The sequence below is a fragment of the Xiphophorus couchianus genome, chromosome 22 (genome assembly GCF_001444195.1).
Source record: "Xiphophorus couchianus chromosome 22, X_couchianus-1.0, whole genome shotgun sequence".
Classification (NCBI taxonomy): Eukaryota; Metazoa; Chordata; class Actinopteri; order Cyprinodontiformes; family Poeciliidae; genus Xiphophorus; species Xiphophorus couchianus.
This window is the reverse complement of record NC_040249.1, coordinates 12,789,734-12,813,030: the sequence shown is the minus strand read 5'-3', so window position 1 is coordinate 12,813,030 and position 23,297 is coordinate 12,789,734. Positions and strand designations below refer to the sequence as shown.

The 23,297-nt window shown below is 38.0% G+C and overlaps 2 protein-coding genes and 2 long non-coding RNA genes across 5 annotated transcripts; 3 read left to right on the top strand and 1 right to left on the bottom strand.

Annotated features, from left to right (window-relative positions):
* The first annotated feature begins 58 nt into the window (after positions 1-58).
* mettl18 (methyltransferase 18, RPL3 N3-histidine) lies at positions 59-3,429 on the top strand. The gene is made up of 2 exons (XM_028006708.1): positions 59-282; positions 2,293-3,429. The coding sequence occupies exons 1-2, from the start codon at positions 178-180 to the stop codon at positions 3,253-3,255; spliced, it is 1,068 nt and encodes a 355-aa protein (XP_027862509.1). The 5' UTR covers positions 59-177; the 3' UTR covers positions 3,256-3,429.
* LOC114137877 (uncharacterized) lies at positions 2,664-7,617 on the bottom strand. Its single transcript, XR_003594121.1, has 3 exons — positions 7,377-7,617; positions 3,429-3,541; positions 2,664-2,750 (listed from the first exon to the last, which is right to left on the bottom strand). It is a non-coding gene; the product is annotated as an uncharacterized LOC114137877 (long non-coding RNA).
* On the top strand, positions 3,557-9,108 carry LOC114137878 (uncharacterized). The gene is made up of 2 exons (XR_003594122.1): positions 3,557-6,538; positions 7,613-9,108. It is a non-coding gene; the product is annotated as an uncharacterized LOC114137878 (long non-coding RNA).
* Positions 9,109-10,476: 1,368 nt separating this feature from the next.
* Positions 10,477-21,687, top strand: sufu (suppressor of fused homolog (Drosophila)). 2 transcript variants are annotated; one of them, XM_028007816.1, is made up of 12 exons: positions 10,477-10,812; positions 11,052-11,186; positions 11,448-11,584; positions 12,381-12,523; positions 12,969-13,054; positions 14,501-14,573; positions 15,615-15,768; positions 15,870-15,972; positions 16,385-16,519; positions 20,048-20,186; positions 20,272-20,340; positions 20,428-21,687. In XM_028007816.1, exons 1-12 carry the CDS (start codon positions 10,664-10,666, stop codon positions 20,515-20,517), a joined length of 1,413 nt encoding a protein of 470 aa, XP_027863617.1. In that variant the 5' UTR covers positions 10,477-10,663; the 3' UTR covers positions 20,518-21,687. The 2 variants fall into 2 exon arrangements, with proteins under 2 accessions (XP_027863617.1, XP_027863616.1); XM_028007815.1 differs by having other exon boundaries at positions 15,612-15,768.
* The last annotated feature ends 1,610 nt before the right edge of the window (positions 21,688-23,297 follow it).

Here is a 23,297-nt window from a genome sequence, read left to right as displayed (position 1 = left end):
ATAAATCCAATATAATAAAAAAAAAACATACAACAAGTTTGTCAAATCAACAAATAATCTAAAAACTGGTCATTTGCTTCAGGAATTGTGGGAATTGAAGTCTTCCCGAGAGGTCAACATGTGGAGCCGTCTGTCTACCTAGCCGGAGTTAGTCTGTCGTGGTTGATTCCAGTCATTATGTCGTTTTGTTTTAACTTCGACATTTCAGGGCAAGCAAACGCCTCTCAAGAAGTGGATGGAAATGAAGTGCAAAGCGGAAACAAAGACGATGGCGCTAAATATGTGAGTAATGTTTGTTAATCTTACGTTCTTGCAGCCTGTTTTAGTTGCCCGGGAGAGTAGCAGAAGTCTAATTTGCTGGGAAGATAATGATGACACCGGGATAAAAGATTATTAAGTTGCATTTGAAAATTTATTTCTAATTTTATTCACAACGTACCAGCTAGCATGGAAATAAGACTGTTATACAGCTTTTGTTTTGGTAGTCTTCTTCCACAATAAAAGCTGTGTAACTAGAACTTATCCACAGCTTCTGCTTGCCCCCTCTACTGGCGAGTCAGCTACTGCTGTGTTGCTATACTGAATAAAGTTAGAAATCCAAAGAATGATCAAACTTAAGCATTTTTTTAAAATAACAAAATATATGAAATGCCACATTTTAAAAATACATAGGGCATACATTTAAACCTTTTTAGGTGAAAATATATTTCTAAACTCTCTATATATATACATATACTAAATTTTTGCTTACTGGTCATTTTGCAGAATAATGTAGTTTTTAAAAGCATATAAAATTGGAAATTAATGTTATTATTATTATTATTTTATTTAATCTTGGCCCAGGCCTTTCCATGGTTAAATTTTCACCCAGATCATTTGGGTTTGAAATGTAGAGGTCCCAAATTATTTAATACTTATTTAAATATTTTATCAGACTCATGAATAAAGGCCAAAAATAAATATAGATTACAGTCTTCTTTCTGAAGGCTGCTCTTTTGATCGTGGTATTCACTCTCACTTTAGCCGTCAGGAGCCCACCAAACTAAATGTTGAAGGTTTAAATGGAGCAAACTTGACCGTAACTATTTAAGGTCCTGGTGTGACCTTAACTATTTTAAATGCGAATAAATGTGTTGGAGACCTAGTGTTTTCTTTACCAGAACCTGCTTTTTTACATTTCACACATTTAAATTGTATTTTCTTGTGTTATTTATTGTTAAATATCAAACTGTCTAAATTTGTTAGGAAACACACAGACTCATAGGGTGTCCTATTTTTTTTTTTTCTTACAATGGTGAGTGTTTCTTAATATTTTAGAAATCAGTCAAAAGTCAGGGACAAGATTTAAATTGATGGAAAGTATCTATTATTTTTACATCAAAAGTTTTGAGCCCTTCTTGATTTTTAAACTGTTTTGATGAAGGAGAGAGCATTTAAAGGTCCTTTGGCTTTCTTTCCACTTGTAGCTGTCAGTTTACATTGAACATCTTAGTCGTTTCACATTATTGATATAGCAAAATCTTATACATACTTTTTCCAACTTAGTTATTTAGAACATGCTATTTAAATTATATCCATGTGTTTTACTAATATAAAGAAACAACAAAAGCTTACAATTTAGACATTTTGTGGAACATTTTGTTTCAGTTTTTGAGCTACAGAAAAAGAAAGTTGTAATGAAATGTCAGCTGTTAACCACTAGAGAGCGTTAAAAGGTTAAAGAGAAAAAAATCAGTTTGCATTGGTGTTCCTACTGATGGTAGACTGCATGAATATTTATTAGCTGTGCAGACACTAAACTACTAAGGCATGATGGAAGCTTTTGTGTTTTTTTTATTACCAGAATTGTTCTGTGGCTGTGGGTGTGACCCACATGACATATGCAAATAGTGTTTTTAAGTCACGTAATGAATCACAAGGCTGATCAGCAATCTCATGTCCAAGTTTAGCAACCAGTCAGCCAGCTCATTATGTCATCATTAGATTATTATTATTAGAAAGGAAAATTAGAAATTAAAAGGAATTTGGTGTTAGCAAAGCATTTTCTTTCTTAACTGTCTGTCATAATGTGCTGCCACGATTTCACAGAGGCTTAACGGAGCAGAGTCATGCTTCTGAAAGGGGCTTTGGACAAAATGGAAAACATCTAGACCATTACTCAAGTCAAAATCTCAATGAGTTTTTCTTTCATGTTCTTTTTAGATTTTTCCTTTAAATTTCAAACACATTGTCTCTGACCGAAACTCACGGTTGGCTCTTTCATTCCCTAAAACATGCTGCTTTCTGTTGCAGGCAGAAGTTGATGATAATACACCAGCCGGTCCAGTAAAAGAGGCTAAAGAGCACCTTCCTCCATCTGACCCCCAGTTCCTCCTCACTGATGGAGTCTTTGAAACAATTACCATCGGCACCCTTCCTCCTCTGCACTTCCTCAACGAAACCGTTTTTGAGAGGACGGCCTCAGAGCGAGAGGACAGGGAGAAAATCCTGTCTTTCAGGGAGGAGAAGAACTCTGATCTCATCTCTGGTGTGTACGAGGGCGGCCTGAAGGTGTGGGAGTGCACTTATGACATTCTGGAGATAATGGAAAAAGAGGGAGAAACCTTCAGTGGGAAAACAGTGCTGGATTTGGGTTGTGGAGCTGGACTGTTGGGAATACTGGCCTTGAAGCGAGGAGCCAGGCAGATCCTTTTTCAAGATTATAACAGCACAGTCATCGAACAGCTCACAGTGCCAAATGTAATCCTAAACTGTGAAGAGGATGATGAGGTAGAGGGTGATGGTGAGAAAAAGGGGAAAGGCAAGGGAAAAAAACAAGAAGACGGTTGTGCAGAGAAAGGGAAAGAGGATTTGAACTCTGGCAGCCCCCCTCCTAAGAAAAGAGCAGCAGATCTATCCAAGCACCCATTAATGAGGAAGTGCCTCTTTTACTCTGGGGACTGGAGGACATTTATTCCTTTGGTCTTAAAGAAAGAACCACAGCCCAAATTTGACATTATATTCACATCAGAAACAATCTACAACACTTGCTACTACCCTGCCCTACATGAAACGCTGCACAAACTGCTGGCACCAAGTGGTCTGGTCTACCTGGCCACCAAATCACACTACTTTGGTGTTGGTGGTGGGCTACATCTGTTTGAGACATTTGTGGAGCAGAGGGGTGTTTTCTCCCTGGATCACCTGTGGGATGGGGCCGAAGGCCTGCAGAGACATGTAGTGGTGCTGCGTTTTAAAAAGCAAAATGAGAACTGACAAGGAAACGTCAGCTGGTTTTGAAATTATTCATGGACAAACTGTTAAATGAGTGTTTTAGAGATGTACTGATTAGAGACTTTATAGCCAATTTCAAGTCACAGATTTTGTAAAGCTCTGACTGATACAGTTTTCTCTTTGCAGACTATAAAAAATAAAAACTTTTTAAAAACCTTTTTGAATACATTGAAGTCTTTTGTAGTAACACGTTGGATAATGATATTGCAGCCCAATGTTTCAAGGCTGTCTGCGTCATGGTGCAATTGGTTGTGGCGGAGAAGTTTCTCTGCAATAAAAAGAAAAAAAACATTAGAACTTCCTGTAGAGGTTCAGTTAGTTTACTTTTTTTTTTTTTGCCAAGCTCAGTATGTAGATGGTTACCAAATCCTTTGAAATTTACCATAATTTTTTTTTTTTACAGGGTACAAGTTGGAAGAAAGCTCTGATATACAATTATGTGCTAGAGTTACTTGTTGTAACTTAACAGGAAAATGAAGCAGACTTTTTGTTACAAACAGACACCGTGTGGCTACACATATCTTTTTATACAGAGGTCATAAAAAACACAGTTTTAAAATTCTAAAAATTTTCCATTGAACTTTTTCCGAGAAGAATAATTTGAAATTTTCCATCTACCATTACCATTGTACCATTTAAAATGAGATTTCAGAAATATGCCATGAGGCCCAAACAAATTTCCACAAATCCCAGGGACGACCCATGTAGAATGAGTAAGCCAGTCAGCTGACTGGAAGAAGGCTTTTCTTATACTTACAGAAAAAAACTAAACGCCTGTTTCGAAATATTCCCGACAATACGGACAGTCATGGTGTTGTAATTAAAGGAGGAGAATCTGTTTTTCTTATTCTGGTAAACCTGAATATGGGGGAGTTTGATTTGCATTCTCTTTTCAATAAAAGTCATCAGGTAATTGTAAATACATTGGTGTAAAATCTTTATGTTATGCTCACAATACCCTGAAACTGATATTTTTACCATGAGAAGTTTATAGCAGCCCTTGTGAACAATCAATAATTATATTTAGACCAGAAGACATCACACTTTGTATTTAAGAGAGCTTAATTGTAAAACTCTGCAGTGGTTTACAGTAAAAACAAAGTTCAATGTGCTAAGGTTATGTAGGTAATACTTTAAATTGTCTTTAGCATCGTATTTTAATGCCCACCATTGCTAGTGCTGTTAGCATTAGTAACTGGAGACATTAGCGTGTATTTCCTGTAGAGTGTAAAATTTCCAAAAGTTTGCCAACTATTCCACCAAGTTCCCCCGGCAAGCATAGTTGGGCTTTTTAAAAGGGTCAATCGGTGTATTTTTGCTGTAATACGTCAGTTTCCTGTTGTTTACTGAAATGCTCCCAGCCCCCAAACTTTGAAAGTATTTGCATGAATGAACAGCCCGCATGCCTCTGCAGAAAATGTTTTCCTTCCTAGGAGCTTGTTTCTCCTGTTGTGCTTCCTCTGACGACATTTTGAAGCATCTTAAACGACACTGACAAAAACCGCCAGCAAAATCCTTTTCCCTCATTATCAACATCCACACAGAAGAGTGTTATAAGTGTGACCTGTTTGGGGGTTAGGTGTTGTGTGTTAACTTGTAGAAAAACGTATAGAAAATTTGAGTTTTAGCTTCCAACTAACAACACCAATAAGAGCCAGTCAAACAAAAAAACTCTGCCCGTTCTAGTCACCAGCCGATTTCTCGCTACATCTTTTTTTTTTTTTTTTAGAAATATAAAATGTTTTAGAATTTTAATAAGAAATAGGAAAAAAACTTTAAAAAATGCATTCTTGGGTTTCTCCTTCTACTTTTTACTTCCTACAACGAAATTTGAATATGCCAGGAACTAAAGTGATGTTAAAAGGGGCTGTTCCAGGTCTTTAGATGCATGGGGAAGACAGAAAGGAAATGGGCTCAGTGACCTTTGCAAGTGTTTTCCCCAGTGTTCAAACACCAGCATGAAAGCCCGGCTTGTTTCAGCCATCTAGCACAAAATGTCAATTGCAACTTATCCCCCAAGCCTAGGGACAAGGTTTGAAAGTGGATGCTGGCGTCACGGCGCATCAATAGCAAGGGGAACTCTTTGGGGTCTCTGTACCGCCTTTTTTTTCAGAATATATAGCCCTAATGGGTCCTGCTCCAAAACAATGAGTCTTGACACGTTTCAGGCATGTATAGGATCCAGGAAATGTGCATAGACGTGTAGCCAAGCATGGCGTAGGGAACTACGTGATAGTTTCCCAACTATCTGGAATCCCCTTTTGGTACAGAACAAGGAAATCCAGTGAATAAATCTAAGAGGGATTTTTCTGAGGAAGAACATATCAAGTCCAGACTAGTTGCTTGTACTTAAGGTAGGCATGTGAGGAGGATGAGGAAATCAGCTTTTTTTTTCCCCTCATTACTGGCTGAACAATAGGACTCTATGAAGAAGTTGCTACATCACTATCATGTTTGACTTTCTCTGAACAGCAAATAAAGTTATTTGAGACCTAGTTTTTCCATACAGTTTGGTAGAAATCCATCTGAGTATGTGCATTTTTACATTCATCCCTGCAGCTATTGCTCAAAGAACTGCCGTAATCTTTTGGAAACATTATGTCAGCATCTCTTACATGACTGTACTGTTAAACACCCACGAGGGTATGAGCAGACTTTCCAGTTCCCTATTGTGTAAATACATTTTTGCATTGAATGCCACTCAACAAGTATATTACATAGGGTTGTCCTAGCACAGTTTCTGTTTGCAGAAACTGACCGACAAACTTCCAGTGTGTCCGCTTCGTCATCTCCTCTCATCTTGACAGCTGTTCTGTGGCCTGTGGGGGAATTCCTGGTTCCTCGAGTAGACACAGCCTTTCCCCTGCTTACTTTATGGGAACAGGGGGCAGGGCAAGTCAGATGGTTTTCCTCAGAAACTATTATGTGTTGATTCACGGTGAGGGGGCGTGCTGTTCACACCCACTGCTTCCTTCTTACTGGGAAGTGACTGTCAGGCTTACCGTACAGAGGGAGTGTATGAAAAACAGAGAGGAGGGAGGTTTGATGGGTGAAGTGAAAGGTCCGTATTTAAGCACATTTGCTGCGAATGACAGGCACTGGGTTTCATATTTTCTCGGGAGTTGGAGGTTCATGACAGGGAGAGCTGGAAAGGCAGGTGAACAAACAAGGACTCCTGAAGTGTATGTATACACATGGAAAAATCCTGGCTTTAATGAAGAAGTACTTTTCTGATACAGCCAGGATCTGGGAAGATATTCTTCAGGTACGTGGTAAAACATGTTACATTTTGATGTGGATATTAGTGTAGAGTTTCTATTAAAAAAAAACAACCCAAATGCAACACTTATTGAACGCCATCAGGAACTCTTATCGTTTCGTCGATTAATTCTTATTTATTTCTTAATGAATGGATGTTTCTTGTCAAATAGCCGGCCCGCAGAACCGGTTGTTTCCCTGTTTAACTGCCAGGAAGGTGTGTGTTTCCCAAATGTGCTCAGGTGTGGTTTTCCTTAGAAAGACTTCTGTACTGTTCTGCACCCTCAGAGAGCACAGACTTTAATACATGAACCGTCATCAATGCGGTAACTTTGAGATTAGCGTTTATCTCAACCGTCTCTATCAATATTGACTCCAGGCCTTGGATGAGGATTTTTTCAGCTTAGTTCAGAGCAGCCCAGTTAATATCAAACTCATTTACTCACACTATGTGTGTCTGTAAAACACTGATCCACAGCAAGTTCCTTTCCTGGCAGTGTAACTGATGATTCATTTCATCTGTTGACCGGAGCACCATGACCCTTGTCAGATAGTGGACAAACTTTCGTTTTTGCGGCGCTTCCAGGAACACTTGAGTTTAGCAGAAGTTTGGGGTCCTGAAGTGGGGCGTTTCAAACTCCAGAATGGAATCTATTTAGTCAGATCTGGCCCATACACTGTTTATGCACATTTCAATTTTATGCCGTATGTTGATAAAACATATCCTAAACTTTGAAGCTATAACATATCTACATGTATATTTGAAACAAATACTCCAACAATAATTATTAGCTGTGTGAGGCTAAGTTTAGTCACCTCAGTAATCGTCTCTTGCTCAATCTTACCATGGAAGAAGCTGTGTTGATGTTATCGTCTCATCCTCACCCTGCTGTTCTTGAGAAATGGGCATGGGCGCCTCGTCATTCTGTTTGCTATGTAACGAGCTTCTACTCCCTTTTTCTTGCTTACTCCGAAGTTATGTTGCAATTATTTGTATATATGCTCTGTAAAATCTTTTGCTGTGTCTGACTAATAGAGTGGTGATCTAAACAAATTGATACTGAGATATGAGTTTCTTCAGACAGGTTTGCCGTTTGAGGATCAGGACACCTCTGAGGACGCCGTGCTGATAAGTGCTCCGCTGTGAGAACTGAATTCCATAGATGGTGACATGTAAAGATGTCATCTATGGATCCAGTTCTTTTGGCTTGGTACTGGTTTGTCGAGCACATTGTTTGGAATCCGACAGCAGCTCTCATGATCATCTAAATCAATTAATACTGGTAGGCCTATAAGTGTTGAATTCAGACTATTTTTGTATTTGTGTGTTTGAACTGTAAGTCCAAGTTGTTTAAAATTTTGATTTATTTTCCTGGCAGTTGGTTGGAATTGAATAATAATTGTAGATAATTCATGTTTTTGTTGCATTTCAGAAAAATGTGTAACATTTGTTTTTTATTTAATTGTATTTCTTTTTATTGTATGATGCAACGTTTTGCCTCGTATGTGTTGTTCCTGCTTTTCCTGCGGTATTTTGGACTGAATTCTGTAACAAACTATGATTATAATTCGTGACAAAAGGTAAAATATTTAAGCAGAAATTACAACTGATTTAATCTGTTGCATTTGGTTTGCTTTCTGTCTACAAAGTTTTACAAAGTTCATAAAGGACTCTGTAAATACAATGTACTATGAGGTGTTTGTAAATTGAAAATTGCTCTTGCTAGCTGTTTTTGCAGATGAAACAATATACACAAAAACTGTTTAAAAACAAGAGCAATGAGAAATGTATGTAGTTTCTGAAATGTATGTAGACTGAAACGGCAAATATCGATGTTCTACTCATAATATCCTCCTGAATCAGAACGTAAGGACTGCCACATCATGAGATCAAAGCTGAATGTTTCACATTGAAAGGTTATTAATTGTAGTTTCACCTTATTATTCACTTCCACCCACAAAGAGGTTAGGCCTGCTCTTACAAAAAGAGTGGTTGTTACAGTTTCAGCTGTTGCCATTTACTACACAGACTTCTCTCAGGGCATTTGAGTCATAGGAATTGTGACCTTTTTGTTTAATCGTGTGTACATCTCTGTAACCTTACACAATTTTCTATCATTCTGATCAAAGTTTAAACAAAATCAGAGGTGGAGACAGTGACTGTTCAGCTTGAATACAGTTTATTTCACACAAATCGAGCTACGCTGTAGGCGCACGTCAGCCATGGGGGTTGTACCCTGTGCTTGAATACCCTATTTATCATGTGGCATAGGAAATGTGGTTTCTCTTGTACCACTGCAAGCATAATCAATGCATAATGGAAACACACCAAACTCATTATTAAATAACCTGTAAAAAATTAACAAAAACTTAACATTAACTACCAGATTAGCTGGTAGTAACTCAGTGTTTCATTTACACAAAGTTTAATTGATATTGTCAGATGTAAAAGAGTCTGTGAAACACGTACACCACAATCAACTCTGATCAAGGAAGGAAGGGTGTGAAATAACTTCTTTAACTTATGTATGTGTTAATTTTGTTCCTGTGACTTGAGATTTTTTAAATAAAATATTTCAAAGAAAAAAACATCTATTTCCTTCTTGTCTTTACTTATCCTAAATAAAACAATGGCCTGTCTGAGTACAGAAAAATACTTTGCATAGTTCTGCACTTTCACATGTGTCCTAATCATTCTGATACTATTTAAAGTGAATATGCAAACCTTATGTAGACTCAAGATTTTTTTGTTTGTTTTTTTATATATGCATGGCATCGTTACTACGTGATGATCTTATTCTGGAAGCTAGTCATGCTGTCACACTGACCAAGCTACAATAATATTCAGATTGGTATTTTTTCTTAACGTTGTTCACTTTAGGAATAATCACAACAAACAGTTATTATAAGGTGCGGATCGTATTCTGTGTGATTTCCTACAAACATTATCACATCTATTTATATATTAAGCATCTGTGTATGGTAAAACATTAAGTAACATGCTAAAACAGGAGCAGTTTTGAGGTTCTTGAAAGTTCCTTTTTTATTTGACAACTCCACTTCACAACATCACCTAAAGAATAAACCAGGACAATTTGCAGGTATACTAGATTCAAAATTGAATATACATTGGATATATAATCATTTGGATAATATAAAAATATAAAAGTTATAATAATGCATCACTTAAAAAAGCCAAATGGCATACTTAATTTTTTATTGACAAAATGTGATAGATTCTTAATATAACATGAACTATTAATCATTTAAATCATTTACAATTGTCATCATATTGTTAGTTATGACAATTATTATATATATGTATTTACAGTACTATTCTACAATGTTAGAATACATTTACAACAGTAATCAAAAATTATACTTTCTCATTAAGGCCACATTTTTGTAAAAATATATTTTTATTGGTCTTATCTTAAACTGTACTTTTTATCAACTGTAAAAAAAATAAATAAAAATAAAGGCTTGGAAACACCATTATGTGTAGTTAATGCGTTTCACTTAGTGAATTGAGTTACTTAATATTAAATAATATTCTGAACATGACTGCTTCTTTTTATTTCCTATAATATAATTATACATAATTAACAATCATTTTAATTATATTATAACGTAATATTATTTTCCCTGCAAATACGTTTAATTAATGTTTAATTTGAATGTCCAAAAAGGGAAGTTGTTTCTTTTTTACAATTAATAAATAGGGCTTAATATACTGTATGAAAGCATCAGTTCGACCGCCACGAATTACAACGTACAGTTTCCGGAGAAGCTTCTACACGTTCAATGCCCAACCCACCGTCCCAATCCTGCTACTGGATACGCCCACTCACAACGAATCAGTCAATCATAATCAGCCATTAATCCTATACTCCATGTTTATTGGTTAAAACTCCCCGTCAGTATTGTGACGTAGATCTCCTTGTCCAACCAATTGTTAGAGCTTTTTTGTGTAGAAGGAGCAACAAGAGTTTTGCAAAGAAGTCGACCTATTGTTTCTGGGACCTTTATGGTGTAGTTTTGACTACTTTTGTTCATCGGGGAGAACCGATACAAACTCCATACACTTTGGTTTTACCTTTAGAGAACAACCCGGTTTATTCGAGGCCGTAGTATGGATGAAATACGGCCTAACAGTGGTGCGCAAGCCCACGGGCTGGTGCCACTGTTTCCTCCCGGACTGCAGGCTATATATGGGGAATGTCGGCGACTTTACCCCGATCAGGCCAACCCGCTGCAAGTTACTGCCATTGTTAAATATTGGTAGGTAACACGATATGCTGTAGCTGGTCTGAGTTATATTCATAAGTAGACATTCTAGCAAATAGTAGGAAAAGTTTGTGTATCAAAGGCTAAGAAATATCATTAAGTTAGCTTAGCGCACAATGCTAACATTTACAGTTAAGCTAACAAACATCCAGGAATATCCTTTGAAAACAAGTTCAAAACGACACAAACTTGGTACAAACACTACACATGAAAGCAATCTTTTCCTTTTCCAGGCTTGGTGGACCAGACCCCTTAGACTACATCAGCATGTACAGGAACATGGGCTGTGCGGCTCAGGACGTCCAGGAACACTGGCACTATGTAAGCTTTGGACTCAGTGACCTGTATGGAGATAATCGGGTCCACGAGTAAGTACAATTTTTTGTGTCATTTTTCTACATTTTACATAATTGATCTCTATTAATTTATGACTTTTTTTGTTTTTTACTAATGCATTTTGTGTGGGGGAAAACCTATCTACAGGTTAACACTTTACATGATAACCACCTATTGTAATGGCAGTTTATTGATTTTGACATGCATTGTGACTTTAGCGATCCCTTACACTTAAGATTAAACAAACATCCAGTTACTGTTGTTCTTTGGCCACTTTTTTTTTTCTCCTCCAGATTTACAGGAACAGACGGGCCCAGCGGATTTGGGTTTGAACTTACCTTCAGGCTCAAGAGAGAGGCGGGAGAGACAGCACCTCCAACGTGGCCTGCAGAACTCATGCAAGGATTGGCTCGCTATGTCTTCCAGTCAGGTAAGATTTATAAATCTTACAAAATGGTGCTGATGAAAAGTACGGTGAAAAAAAAATGTTCCTGCAGTTTTAAAGTAATCAATGATATCTTCTGGACTTTTATTTGTTTTTGTTTGCTCAGCCATTTTTAGACTCACTGGATAATTTGTATTTTAGAACTGTCTCTATATGCATGTTTCCAGCATTTGTTAGATATTATGTCTTAATTTATTTAAAATATGTTCTTAGACTGATATATTTCAATATGCCTGGATGGACAAGTCATTAGCACCTCAGATTCCCAGGAAGTCTTGTTGCCTGTGCCCCCCCTTTGAGTCTTCGGTTCAATTATTGACTTAATATTTGAGGACATTTTTTTATCTTTGAGATTCTTAATGTCCAAAAATTGAATTTATCGACCAGAGAGAAGTTAAATAAAGTCTTGCAGAAAGAAAGGACATCTAAGGTCCTTTGCATTGCTTTCCAGCTGGGGTCAATTTGCTTGTGGGTGGGCCCTTAAGTTAACCGAATGCTGATTCTTGGCCATCTTCTCTCCCTTGGTTTTCTTTCCACTCCAAACAGGGTGTTTATTACCTCCCAAGTAGACAGATTCAGTCAGTTGGAAATCCATTTTTAATGCATTTCATTCCACATCTGGATACCAGTTTCATCCCTGTTTTCACTTCTTTTTGTTCTTTTTCCCATCATTTTTCTTCTATTGTTGCTCTTTCTTTATCACCTTAGGGAAATTAAGAATAGAGATGAGTCCAATTCTCATTTTATGAAACATATGTTGTCTTTTTTTATGTTTCTGTAGAAAACACATTTTGTAGCGGGGATCATGTGTCATGGCACAGTCCACTGGATAACAGCGAGTCTCGCATTCAGCACATGTTGCTTACTGAAGACCCGCAGATGCACCCCATCCAGACTCCGTTTGGTGCCGTCAGCTTTCTCCAGGTGGGTTTCAATACCTCACATGAATAAACAACTTTACTATACATACAGCGTTAGCCTTGAGAAGAGGCTGGGGAGTCGTAATTAATTAGGAGAGTGGATAACTTGCTTTCAATGCTTTCAAACATTGGCTGCCATTTATTTTATCCAACAAAAGAAAAAGTAGCACTTAGTTTGAGAAGCACAAGGTTCCTGAATCCAGACAGAGTTGAGTTTCAGCAGATTTAACCTCGGTAGCTCCCAATGACACAAAGAAATACATACAAAAGTTCTTTTGATATGAGACTTTCATACTGTTCTGTGTAGATGCACAGTTCAAATTGCTTTTTTACCTGAAATCAGGTGCGTCAAGTCTGATAAATAAAAGGGGAAGAAAACGATAAATACAAACATTCTGCATGCTGCGTGAGTTCCTGCAACACTTTATGAAATTCTGCGCTCTCTATAGATTGTGGGCGTGTGTGCAGAAGAGCTGCAGGCGTCCCAGCAGTGGAATGGACAGGGCATCCTGGAGCTGATGCGTGGAATCAAAGTGTAAGTAAAACTGTTGAAGCTTAAAAAATCCCAGGCATTATCCTGATTTATTGCATAGCTTTTTGTCTAGTTTATAGAATTTGATGCAATTTGCATATGTTTACCTTAAATCAGAACAGATTCTTGAAAACAGCACTATCAGCTCTTAGGATTATGGATGTTGGTATCAAACGTCTGAACAGTTTCTGAAAATAAATATTCAGACTTTTTTTTTTTTTTATCTTTGAATAATACTTTTGAGGCTGAAATTGCAAATTAACTGCAGCTGCTGAAAGCAAGGAGTTTTGTTTGTATGTCTTATTGAAGTGCAAAAGAAATCTGTTCCGCTGTTGAATTAATATTGAAAGGGGGCTTGTAGTAACTGCTACAGGACATTTGGCAGTAGATATTTAAGTCTCTGGATTGTTGGGTGGGGTGTTTTAGGACTGAACGTGCTTCCTGCAGATTAAATGTGACCTCATTATATCGGAAGATCTGGGAAGTATGCATGCACACTTAATGGGAATCTGGAACTCTTTGTAGTGTTGTCCGACTTCTTCCTAAGCAGTTTTTGGGGCTGCAAAAATATTTTACACTAGATGCAAAATATAGGATGCAGGTTTTATTCTAAAGAACCTGAGAAACATTACATCAGAGTTGCTGCACTGTTCAGGTTAATAATTTGTTGCTACACTATTAATTAATAAAAAGAAATTAGTCTTTTATAAACGTAAATTCAACCTAATTGCAGCTGGGTATGTGTTTGGTATGCCTTAAATTCATTTTTGTGCTACAGCTTTAAGTTCCTGTATCAATAAATTCGACCTTTAAATATTTAATCTGAACTTTAACATTTACCTAGAGAAGTCTGAGCTGCTGAAGTGAAGCGAGTGTAGGCGTTAATTTATCTCATGACTGTTCAGATGAATCTGACGCATTGTGTTGGTAGATAATTTGAGTGTAATAACCCAACAAAAATAACTGCTGCATTGCTAATGAGTTAAAATATGATCTGACACCAATTTAATGTTCTGATTCATAACTGAAAAGGTTAAAGTTGAAAGACAGAGAAGCTCTTCTTTCAGGAACGTGGGTGTTGATGAGTCAAAACAAAGGACCGTGTTGGTGATGAAACACTTTGAATGTAGGGAGTGCCAATGTGAGCTCATTTTGTGAGGGAATGGATAAAAATCATCTGCCTCTGCAAAACTGTAACCGAACTGCTGGACAAATTCACAGTCCTGAGTAAAAAAGAAAAAAAAAGTATTTATTGTGTGTGTGTTATGAGTTCTCTTTTGTCAAATGATAGTGTTTTGCTCAGATCAGCTCCTGTTAAATGAACTTTGTATTGAAAAGCAATCCATATCACTTACACTTCGAGTGTGTTGTGAGCTGGGAGTGCAAACTTTGGTCATTTGATAACTTTCGAGTTTAACTAGAGGTTAATATTGATTGTCTGGTTTACAGAGCTGGCGGCCCCTGGCTCATCACTGACATGAGGAGAGGAGAAACCATTTTTGAAATTGATCCACATCTACAAGTAAGGTTTCATTCAAATCTGCACACATACAGTTGCTCCTGTATTTTGCTTTTAGTTGAAGGTTAAAAGATTATGAATGCAAAATTAATTGAGAGTAGATTAAGGAATTGTTTGGACATTACTACGTGCATCTTGATTTGATTAGATTAGTTTTGATTTGATTAGAATATCATCAAAAAGTTCATTTATTTCCACAATCTAATTCAAAAAGTCATTGATTGGGTTAAAATCTATTCAGATTAAATATTCAGAATGAATTGTTCATATGGGCACAAAATTAATTAATCCAGTCAGGAGTTGGCTCCTGCTCTCACTGGCAAAGGTACCAAAGACAGACTTTATTCTGAGTAAAAGCAGCACAGAGTTGTAAAATTTTCCTAAAAATAAAAAAAGGCAGAAAAAGTTGTCCTTCAATCTGTGCTAAACATGAAAACAAACACAGAAGTGTTTTCAGAATGGTCCCATGCAGGTTATAATAATGCCTGAGAAGTTAACACACCCTTTAATTAAGCCTCCCACTCTTTCAGAGAGGTCGGACTGACCCCGCATGCGCCTTTATAAGCTATTTTTTTATTTTCCTGTGGTTTTGGGAACTGACGGGACACCCCCGTCACATTCCCGTTGGTTGCTATAAAACCTGCCTTGCTCTTCTGAAGCGTGGAGCTTGGACGGTTAAGCTATAGGCTAAGCAGTATGCTGTTGATGTTCCTGCATTGCAGGATGAGATATCAGCAGACCAGTTTTACTACCCTGACATATCACACACATACACAGTCAGGTCAGTTTGCCACATTCATAATTACAATTGTTCACATGGATGCCGTTTAGTTTATCAGTTGGCATGAACCACCCCTCTGTACCGATACCGATCTGTGTGTAATGAACCCAGATAATGAGCTACACTTCCTGAATAAAATCAATCGTAACTTTTTGATTATATTGTTTTTATTTATTGAGATGCACTTCTAAAATGTTTGGCCCGTGTGAGTTTCATCTAAGCTAGTGTTAATGTTTGCATATGTCTGTTGCACATCCAAGCAGGAGAGAGTGGACCAGGGTATTGAAACCGAGGGCTCTAACCTGAGCGGCGTGAGTGCCAAGTGTGTGTGGGATGACCTGAGCCGACCCCCAGACGACGAGGAGGACAGCCGATCCATCTGCATCGGATCGCAGCCTCGCCGGCTCTCAAACAAAGGCACGACATCTCCTAAAGACTACAGGAGCAAATCTAAAACACTGAGGTGGGAAGCTGCTTTCAGTAGCTCATAGCTCTTCTGTTCTTATTCCACTCAACAGACACAGAACAGATCAGAGAGACCCTGAGAAAAGGACTGGAGTTTAACAGCAAGGCGGCCTTGCCACCCATCAGCAGCCAGAAACAGAACCACGACAGAGCTCAGTAAGTTCTCCTCCCACACACCAACACACTTACATGGGCTCTGCTCAGCTCAGTGGGCCCCAGAGAAAGAGATGCCTCCTTCATGCGCAGTGACTCAGAACCCCGCTGACATCTGAGCTGATATCACCATTGTTTCCAAGATACCAGCATATTACGTTGGCTTGTCTCTGTTCATTTCCTCCTTTCTCTAGAACTGGGTTTCTTCTGCATAGTGGGTTCCATGACAGGAATTGTGAAGCAATCTGTCTACATTCCTGTGTGCTGACAAAGCCCCTGCCATTTCCTACACTTTCCCCCCCACCCCCATCCCCCTGCCCTACAGTTTTTCCACAGTTTCATCAGGAAATTTGTCACTTTAGGGACCCCCACTTACAATTTATCTTGTTTTTTTTTTTTTTTTTTTTTTTTTCAGAAGTCGGAAGGACAGTTTGGAGAGTGAAAGCTCAGCAGCCATCGTTCCTCATGAGTTGGTCCGAACTCGCCAGCTGGAGAGCGTCCACCTGAAATTCAACCAGGAGTCCGGCACGCTGCTGCCCCTCTGTCTGCGGTACGGCTGAAACGCCACCACTCACACACTTAATTCACTGTTTTTAAAATGTAGAAAAAAATGGATCAAAGGTTCATTTTAGGATAAGGAAATATTTTTGAGAAGATAATAGATAACATCAGTTTAAATTGCGCAAAGGTGCAGTTGTGCTTAGTTGCCTAGTTTTCTTTATTTTTTCTTTTTTTAAATCAAAATATCTTTTTTTTGTTGACGAATTGTTATAGATGTATTGGAAAGAAACTTATTTTCTCTTTGTAGGACTAGGCCTGTCACGATAAACAATAAATCAATTAATTGCACGATAAATTAAAACTATCGACCTCATTTTAATTATCAGCTTTATCGTTTCTTTTGGCCTATTTCTCTTTCTGTTGATGAAAAACCTCCGGTGCTCTCCACCGACCTCTCCCTTCCTCGTTTCCTTAGTGTAATGCCCAGCGCACACTACACGATCTGAGTTGCCGGCCGATTGTCGACCCATTTTCAAAACCTGAGAGACCACACATTAGCTGACAGAAATCCTAGAAATAACGGTTCGATCGGGTTCGATCGTGCCGTGTGGTGTCCAACAATGGGCACAAAATAACGGCTCCAAGTCCAGTTAACTAATTTTAAAACCAGGCATTAATCAATGCTTTACTACAGTCTACCTGCAAAGCATGTGGCTAGTCTGAGTCCACACAACATGGACAACAAACTGCAGCACCAGGAAAATAAGAAGGGAAAGAAAGCTTCTTTGAAGCCACTTGAGACAGAAAAAAGGTAATAAAAACCCAGGTGAATAAATGCAAGATTAACCATAAAATTTTTTAAACATGTTTGGATTAAAGACATTTAACCACTTCAGATGCAGACAAATCCACACGTTGTTTTTGGTTGTTTTGTTCATTTTGTTTATCAGTTCCAGTGTTAAGTGCTCTTTTGAAAATAAAGTGTATCTATCTTTGAAAGGAAATCGCATGCATTATTACGTCATTTCCATTAATTAGGTGTAAAAAGGTCTTCAAACAATATTATTGTTTATCGTAATAATTTTTGAGACAATTAATAGCTTAGCAAAATTTGTTATTGGCATGTGACAGGCTTATGTAGGACTCTTTCTTAATACTAGTGGGAAACCAGAGACTAGTTTTAGAGAGAGCAGCCAGTTTGAAGTGTACCAATACAAAAACATTGCTGTCTTTTTAAAACAACTTCCTAAATTAAAGTTATATGTCACTGGCTAGACACACAACTAATATGTCATCCATGAGCCAAGACAAGATTTCCGGCACAAATCACAAACTTACATTTGGATAGGATCGTTGAAAACTGAATTGACACTTTAAAAATTGCGACTACAGGGACTTGAACTCCGTCCAGACTCCTTAAAAGCTGTGAAATCACCCTTTAGTTGAGCCTTTTAATTGGAAGCTTCAAAGCACATAACCAACTTCAGCATTGTGTTTATGTACAGCTTCTGCACATATTTTAAATGTAATCTGCAGTGCAGATGACCTCAAAATATTTGTTCAAACACCTTCTAGTAAATATGTTAATAATAATTCATACACTCCTGGTGAAAGAGTTAGTGACTTTTAACTTTTAATCTTAATCTTAGGAGCTTCAGCTGATCAACATTTCATGACAACGGCTTAAACAATCAAAAATCAATCAGTTTCTGTCATTTAAGGTCGGGCATCATGGCTAAAAGTAAAAAGGCTTTCTGTCTTTGAACATGGCAGAATTGTTGAGCTGCACAAGCAGCTCTCACAGAGTGACTTCTCTGCAGTGTTTGAGCACAGTCAGGCAGTCATTTTAAATGATTTTAAAAGATCCTGTGGCTTCAGGAACAAAAACTGGTTGAGCCAAAACACTGTGGCTCCCACTGATGCCTACTGAAGGCCAATAAACATAAGACGGCATCTGGGAAAGAAGGGCGCAGACCTCAAAGAACAAAAAATGTCTCAAAAGGCCACATTTCCAAATGCTTGAGGCACCATCGCCCAACAGAGCACCAAATATGACGTTTACATGTGGATAAAAACTGATGCGAATGGTCCCGATGGCTTTCAGCTTTACTGGCATGAGAAGTTCCCACTTTTAAAATTAGCTTTAAAAGTTTTCTGTCTAAGGAAACCCAGCAGATTGCATACTGTCCCTTAGATCATCTAAGGTCACATCATCTTAATTCCACTTAAAATAGTTTTGGGATGGTGGTTTACAAAAACATACATCAGGCCAGGGTTTTCCTTTATAATGCTACTATGTGGCAGAGCAATGTTCTCAGCGAAAAACTGGAAATTATCATTATAGTATTATTATTTTTTTACTTTTAATGAAATGTGTACCATGAATGCTTTTTCCAAACAGTACATGTAGCAAAGCTGCTTAAAAAAAAAGCAATCGATCGGCGTCTTCATCTTCCTCCTGCACACTAAAACCACCAGTCGTCTTTTTCAGTCACAATTGAACAGCATCACACACACTTCCTCAGCCTCTCTTTCGTTGTCACTCAATGTCAGTTTGGTCTCAAGGCAAATTCACTTTTGATCCTCTTCATCACGCAGAAGTCCAGCCTTTTGAAACTCAGTGGTAAAAATCCACATATAATAACAGTACAGGCTTATAATCCTCAAATTACAGTTTATTAGCCTGACACTAAGGCAACAAAGCAGGTTTTTTGCAGTTCCAGTATTGATATTGCGATGATAACTGCTATGTAGCTCCACTTAAAAATTAAATAGAAAAGAACAGCCTCTCTGTGGAACGATGTGATATTTTGACTCTTTACTGTGACGTGTTTGTACTAACCAGTCTGAGTCAAAGCAACTGTTCCCTTCAGCTTTGTGGCCGTCTATTCAGCTGGAACAGCTGAACACACAAGGTAGAGCTCTCCTGAAATGCAGCCGGTAAACAGACTGTTGATTTGGTGCTGCTCTCATCTTTCCACCTTTCCGTTCTTCAGCATCTCGTCACACACTTCCAGTGATGTATTCGCTCTACGTTTAGGTTCAAACTCAGGTCAAATGGAAGCTTGCTAGAGCTTTTTACCACTCAAAATGGTTTCAATTTGCTATTCTATTCCAAAAAAATGAATTATCTCAATTTTAGTAATAAACACATCAACATTTGCCATGCTTGGTATGGTCTTAAATTTCTGCTTTTGACGTTGTCTCACTATAAATGATTCAGGAAGCAAAAGCAAAATAATTGTTTTTCACTTCCATAGTATGTCTTTTATGAGATATGACTTGAAAACAGAATACAATAGTGATCACTAAAAGCTGGCAACAGTAACTGTTATGAAGGTTGCTATATTCAGCAGTCTGCATGTAAAAATACTGCAGTCAGAGGAAGAGAGGAAAATAATGAAAAAGTTGTATTTCACTTATTTCTTTAATCTTGAAGACCTGAAACTGAAATAATGATAATGCTGCGGGTAAGTCAGAACTTGCAGAAACCTTGCTACTTGTCCGGGTCAGATGAAGCTGTGTGTAATTGGATGAACTAAAGAATTCATGCTGTGTTGTATTTGATCGTGTGCAGGGGCAGGTTACTCCACGGGAGACACTTCACGTATAAAAGCATCAACGGAGACACGGCCATCACGTTTGTCTCTACTGGAGTCGAAGGAGCTTTTGCCACTGAAGAGCATCCCTACGCGGCGCATGGGCCCTGGCTTCAGGTATGCACATAGACGGGCTGAGTTGTTTTGTGCAATTTCTTTACACTCAAAGCATTTAACTGGTGTTTGTCCTTTGCCCACATAGATATTGCTGACTGAAGAATTTGTTGAGCAGATGCTGGGGGATTTACACGAGCTCGGCTCTCGTGATGAGGTAAATTAAAAAAAAACCTTCTGCTTTATGTTTTGCTTTCAGTTTGCTTAGCTGTCTCAACTCTAGTGTCCTTTTCCTTTTGTTCAGTCAAAATTACCCAAGGAATACAGCTGGCCAGAGAAGAAGCTGAAGATTTCCATCCTGCCAGACTCTGTGTTTGATAACCCATTGCAATGAGGCAGAGAAAATGCAGACAAATGTTTTCCAAGAGCGTCGCTCCCAGAACGTGCTGCAAATCGAGCAGGAAAAAAAAATAGTAGAAATATACTGTCATCCACAGAGGACTGCTTTGCTCCGGAGGACGATCCTGGGGATCAGCCACACATTTCTGACTGTTACTGTGTTCTCAGACTAGGCCCATTGTTTACCACTTCTCTCTGAGGCGCTAGTACCTTGAGGTTATCAACCCAGCCTCAAACCAGCTTGTTCAGATGGTTGTTCTGTGAGAACTTTGCTGCGAGGCAAACGGGATGCTTGTATTGCTCAAACAAAACAACAACAACAAAAAAACTAAAATATGCATCACTGACACGGCATCCTTGATCATCAGAGACTGTCTGAAGCAATACCTGGGCTACATTTTATGAAACACTACTATTTATTCAAGTGGCCTTAGAAAAGGGACTTAAAATGGCAAACCAGTTTATTGGTCTTGTTTTCAGTTACTCCTTTTTTTTGTATAGTATTTACAAATGCTGGACATTTTTCTTTTATGTGTTTGTGTTCACACCAAAGTTTTTGGCTGCCAGTACTGTCTGTGTCTCAAATCTTTCAATACCATTGCCTTAGCAAGCCACAGAGCTTTGGTTAGCCACTCTGCTGTTGTAGCTCCCTCTTTGCCAAGAGCCTTACCCCACAGAGTGTTACATGTAACATTTATTTTCCCCATGCAAGCAGGTGTGTTTTAAAAGCTGAAATGCATTAGGTTTTCAGGAAATGTCAAAGAAAAGATATCAGTCTTCCATAACCTAACACAGGACCTCCTCAGTGCCTTGAGCTACAAGCTATTTTCCGTTTACGTACAGCACCGGATTGTTTAAAAAACACATTATTTCATAATTAAAAGAAAAAAAAAACTGGTTAAGTTGCCAACCATCATACTTCATTCCCCATCAACACGAAATGTAAAATCAGCATATTTTGGTGTTGTCTTAACTGTACAAGTACTCTCATGCAGCATGTGATGGCATATTTATGTTTTTTATCATTCATAATGAAAGAAAAGTTTAGATGCTAAATTTCTTTTTTTATTATTATTTTTTATGAGTGAACCGGCTGACTGTAATCCTAAGTGCATTAAAGAGTGTAGCTATTACACAAATAAATCAGGATCACTGATTGAAAAGCGTTGTGAATCCCGGTTCTTGTGAGTGGTTGGATGTGTCTGAATGCTCATGCTGGACACAGTGTTGTCACTGCCTTCAGTTTATGAATAACAATCCTAAGTGCGCAAGAAAATGTTTAAAAAATGCAAAAGTGTGTTGGTAGTAATTTAATTATGAAGGATTAGTAGTGGCAGAAGATGTGGAGAATATTAATGAGTGCAAATTAGTTTGCACTTTTTATTAAGCTCTGCTGTATGAGCTTGTGTATTTAGTTTTAATTAAGTTTCAGGTTCAGACTGACTGCAGGGGATTGCCAGACACCAAGTGAAACAAGGAACTAGTTTCTGTAAATGGATTTTAAATGCGTACATTGATCTCATTCTTGTTTTCATTGTTTGAAAGAAAACTTTAAGACAGAATCAACTCTCTTAAAGTTATTTAAAGAAATGCAATTTTTCCAATGTGTTTTATTGGGATTTTATGTGGTGAACCAACAGAAAACGATGTGGAAACCTGGAATTAAAACAATTCATGGTCTTGAAAGCTGGGGAAGAGTGGTGTGCACTTTTCTTCACCCACCCTTTATACCCCAAAGTTAAAAATAAAGCAATGCAACAAGTTGACTTAAAGAGTCATCTAAAGAGAATAATAGGGAACAAGCAGCACCATGATGAACAAGGAAAACAGCTAGATTAAAGTTGTGGAAAAGTTACAAAACAGTGTTAGAAAATCAAATAATATTCCAAGCTCTGAGCATCTCATTCAGCACTTTTGAATGTATTATCTTACAGAGTGAATGTTACCACTAAATCTACCCATGAACCTACAGGCTTGACAATCAGGAGGCCCACAGTAAGGGTTGAGTCTGGTGACAGAGCAACTGTTATTATCATAACTATTGACTTGATGGAAGAGTGACTGGTTTAAAAAAAAATCACAATAAGACCTGTTTGCAGCTTACCTCTATAGCCAGGAACACATCTGCTGCCACACATGGTGATGGCAGCAGGATGCTGTGGGAGGGCTTTTTGTTTGGATGGACAGAGAAGCTGGTCAGAGTTGATGGGAAGATGGACGGAGCTAACAACAGGGTAATTCAGGAAGAAAAGCTGTTAGAGCCAACAGAGAGATTGAGACTGTGGGTGGAAGTTCCAACTACAGACAAGAGCAAGCTAATGGGCTGGATCAATAAATCCTAATAACGTATGAAGATGTTTCTGCTCTGTTAAACTTATTTGATGAAGTTCTTTGAAAAAGTACTTGTTCCCTTTCAAGTGTCTTCTGCTTTTGCTTTTTTGTCACACATCAGTGTTAGGCAAATACTGTACCAAACACTGGACCTAATTGGGAAAAAAGGTTATCAGTCAACTTCCTATTGTTTCCTATTGTGTCCATGGCTGGTCACTCCTATACACTGTACAGAACAAGCTGCCGTGTATTGTGAGTGTCTCGTAAAGATGAAACTAGCACTTGATCGTCTACAAATACATAGACTAGTCAAACCACAAAATGATTGTGCTACTATACACAGAGATTAAAAATATTCTAACAGGTAGCCAAAAGAATTTTGGTGACAGTTAGACTCACACTTACTCATACCTCAGTTAGACTTGGTTTTAAAATGATTTTCAT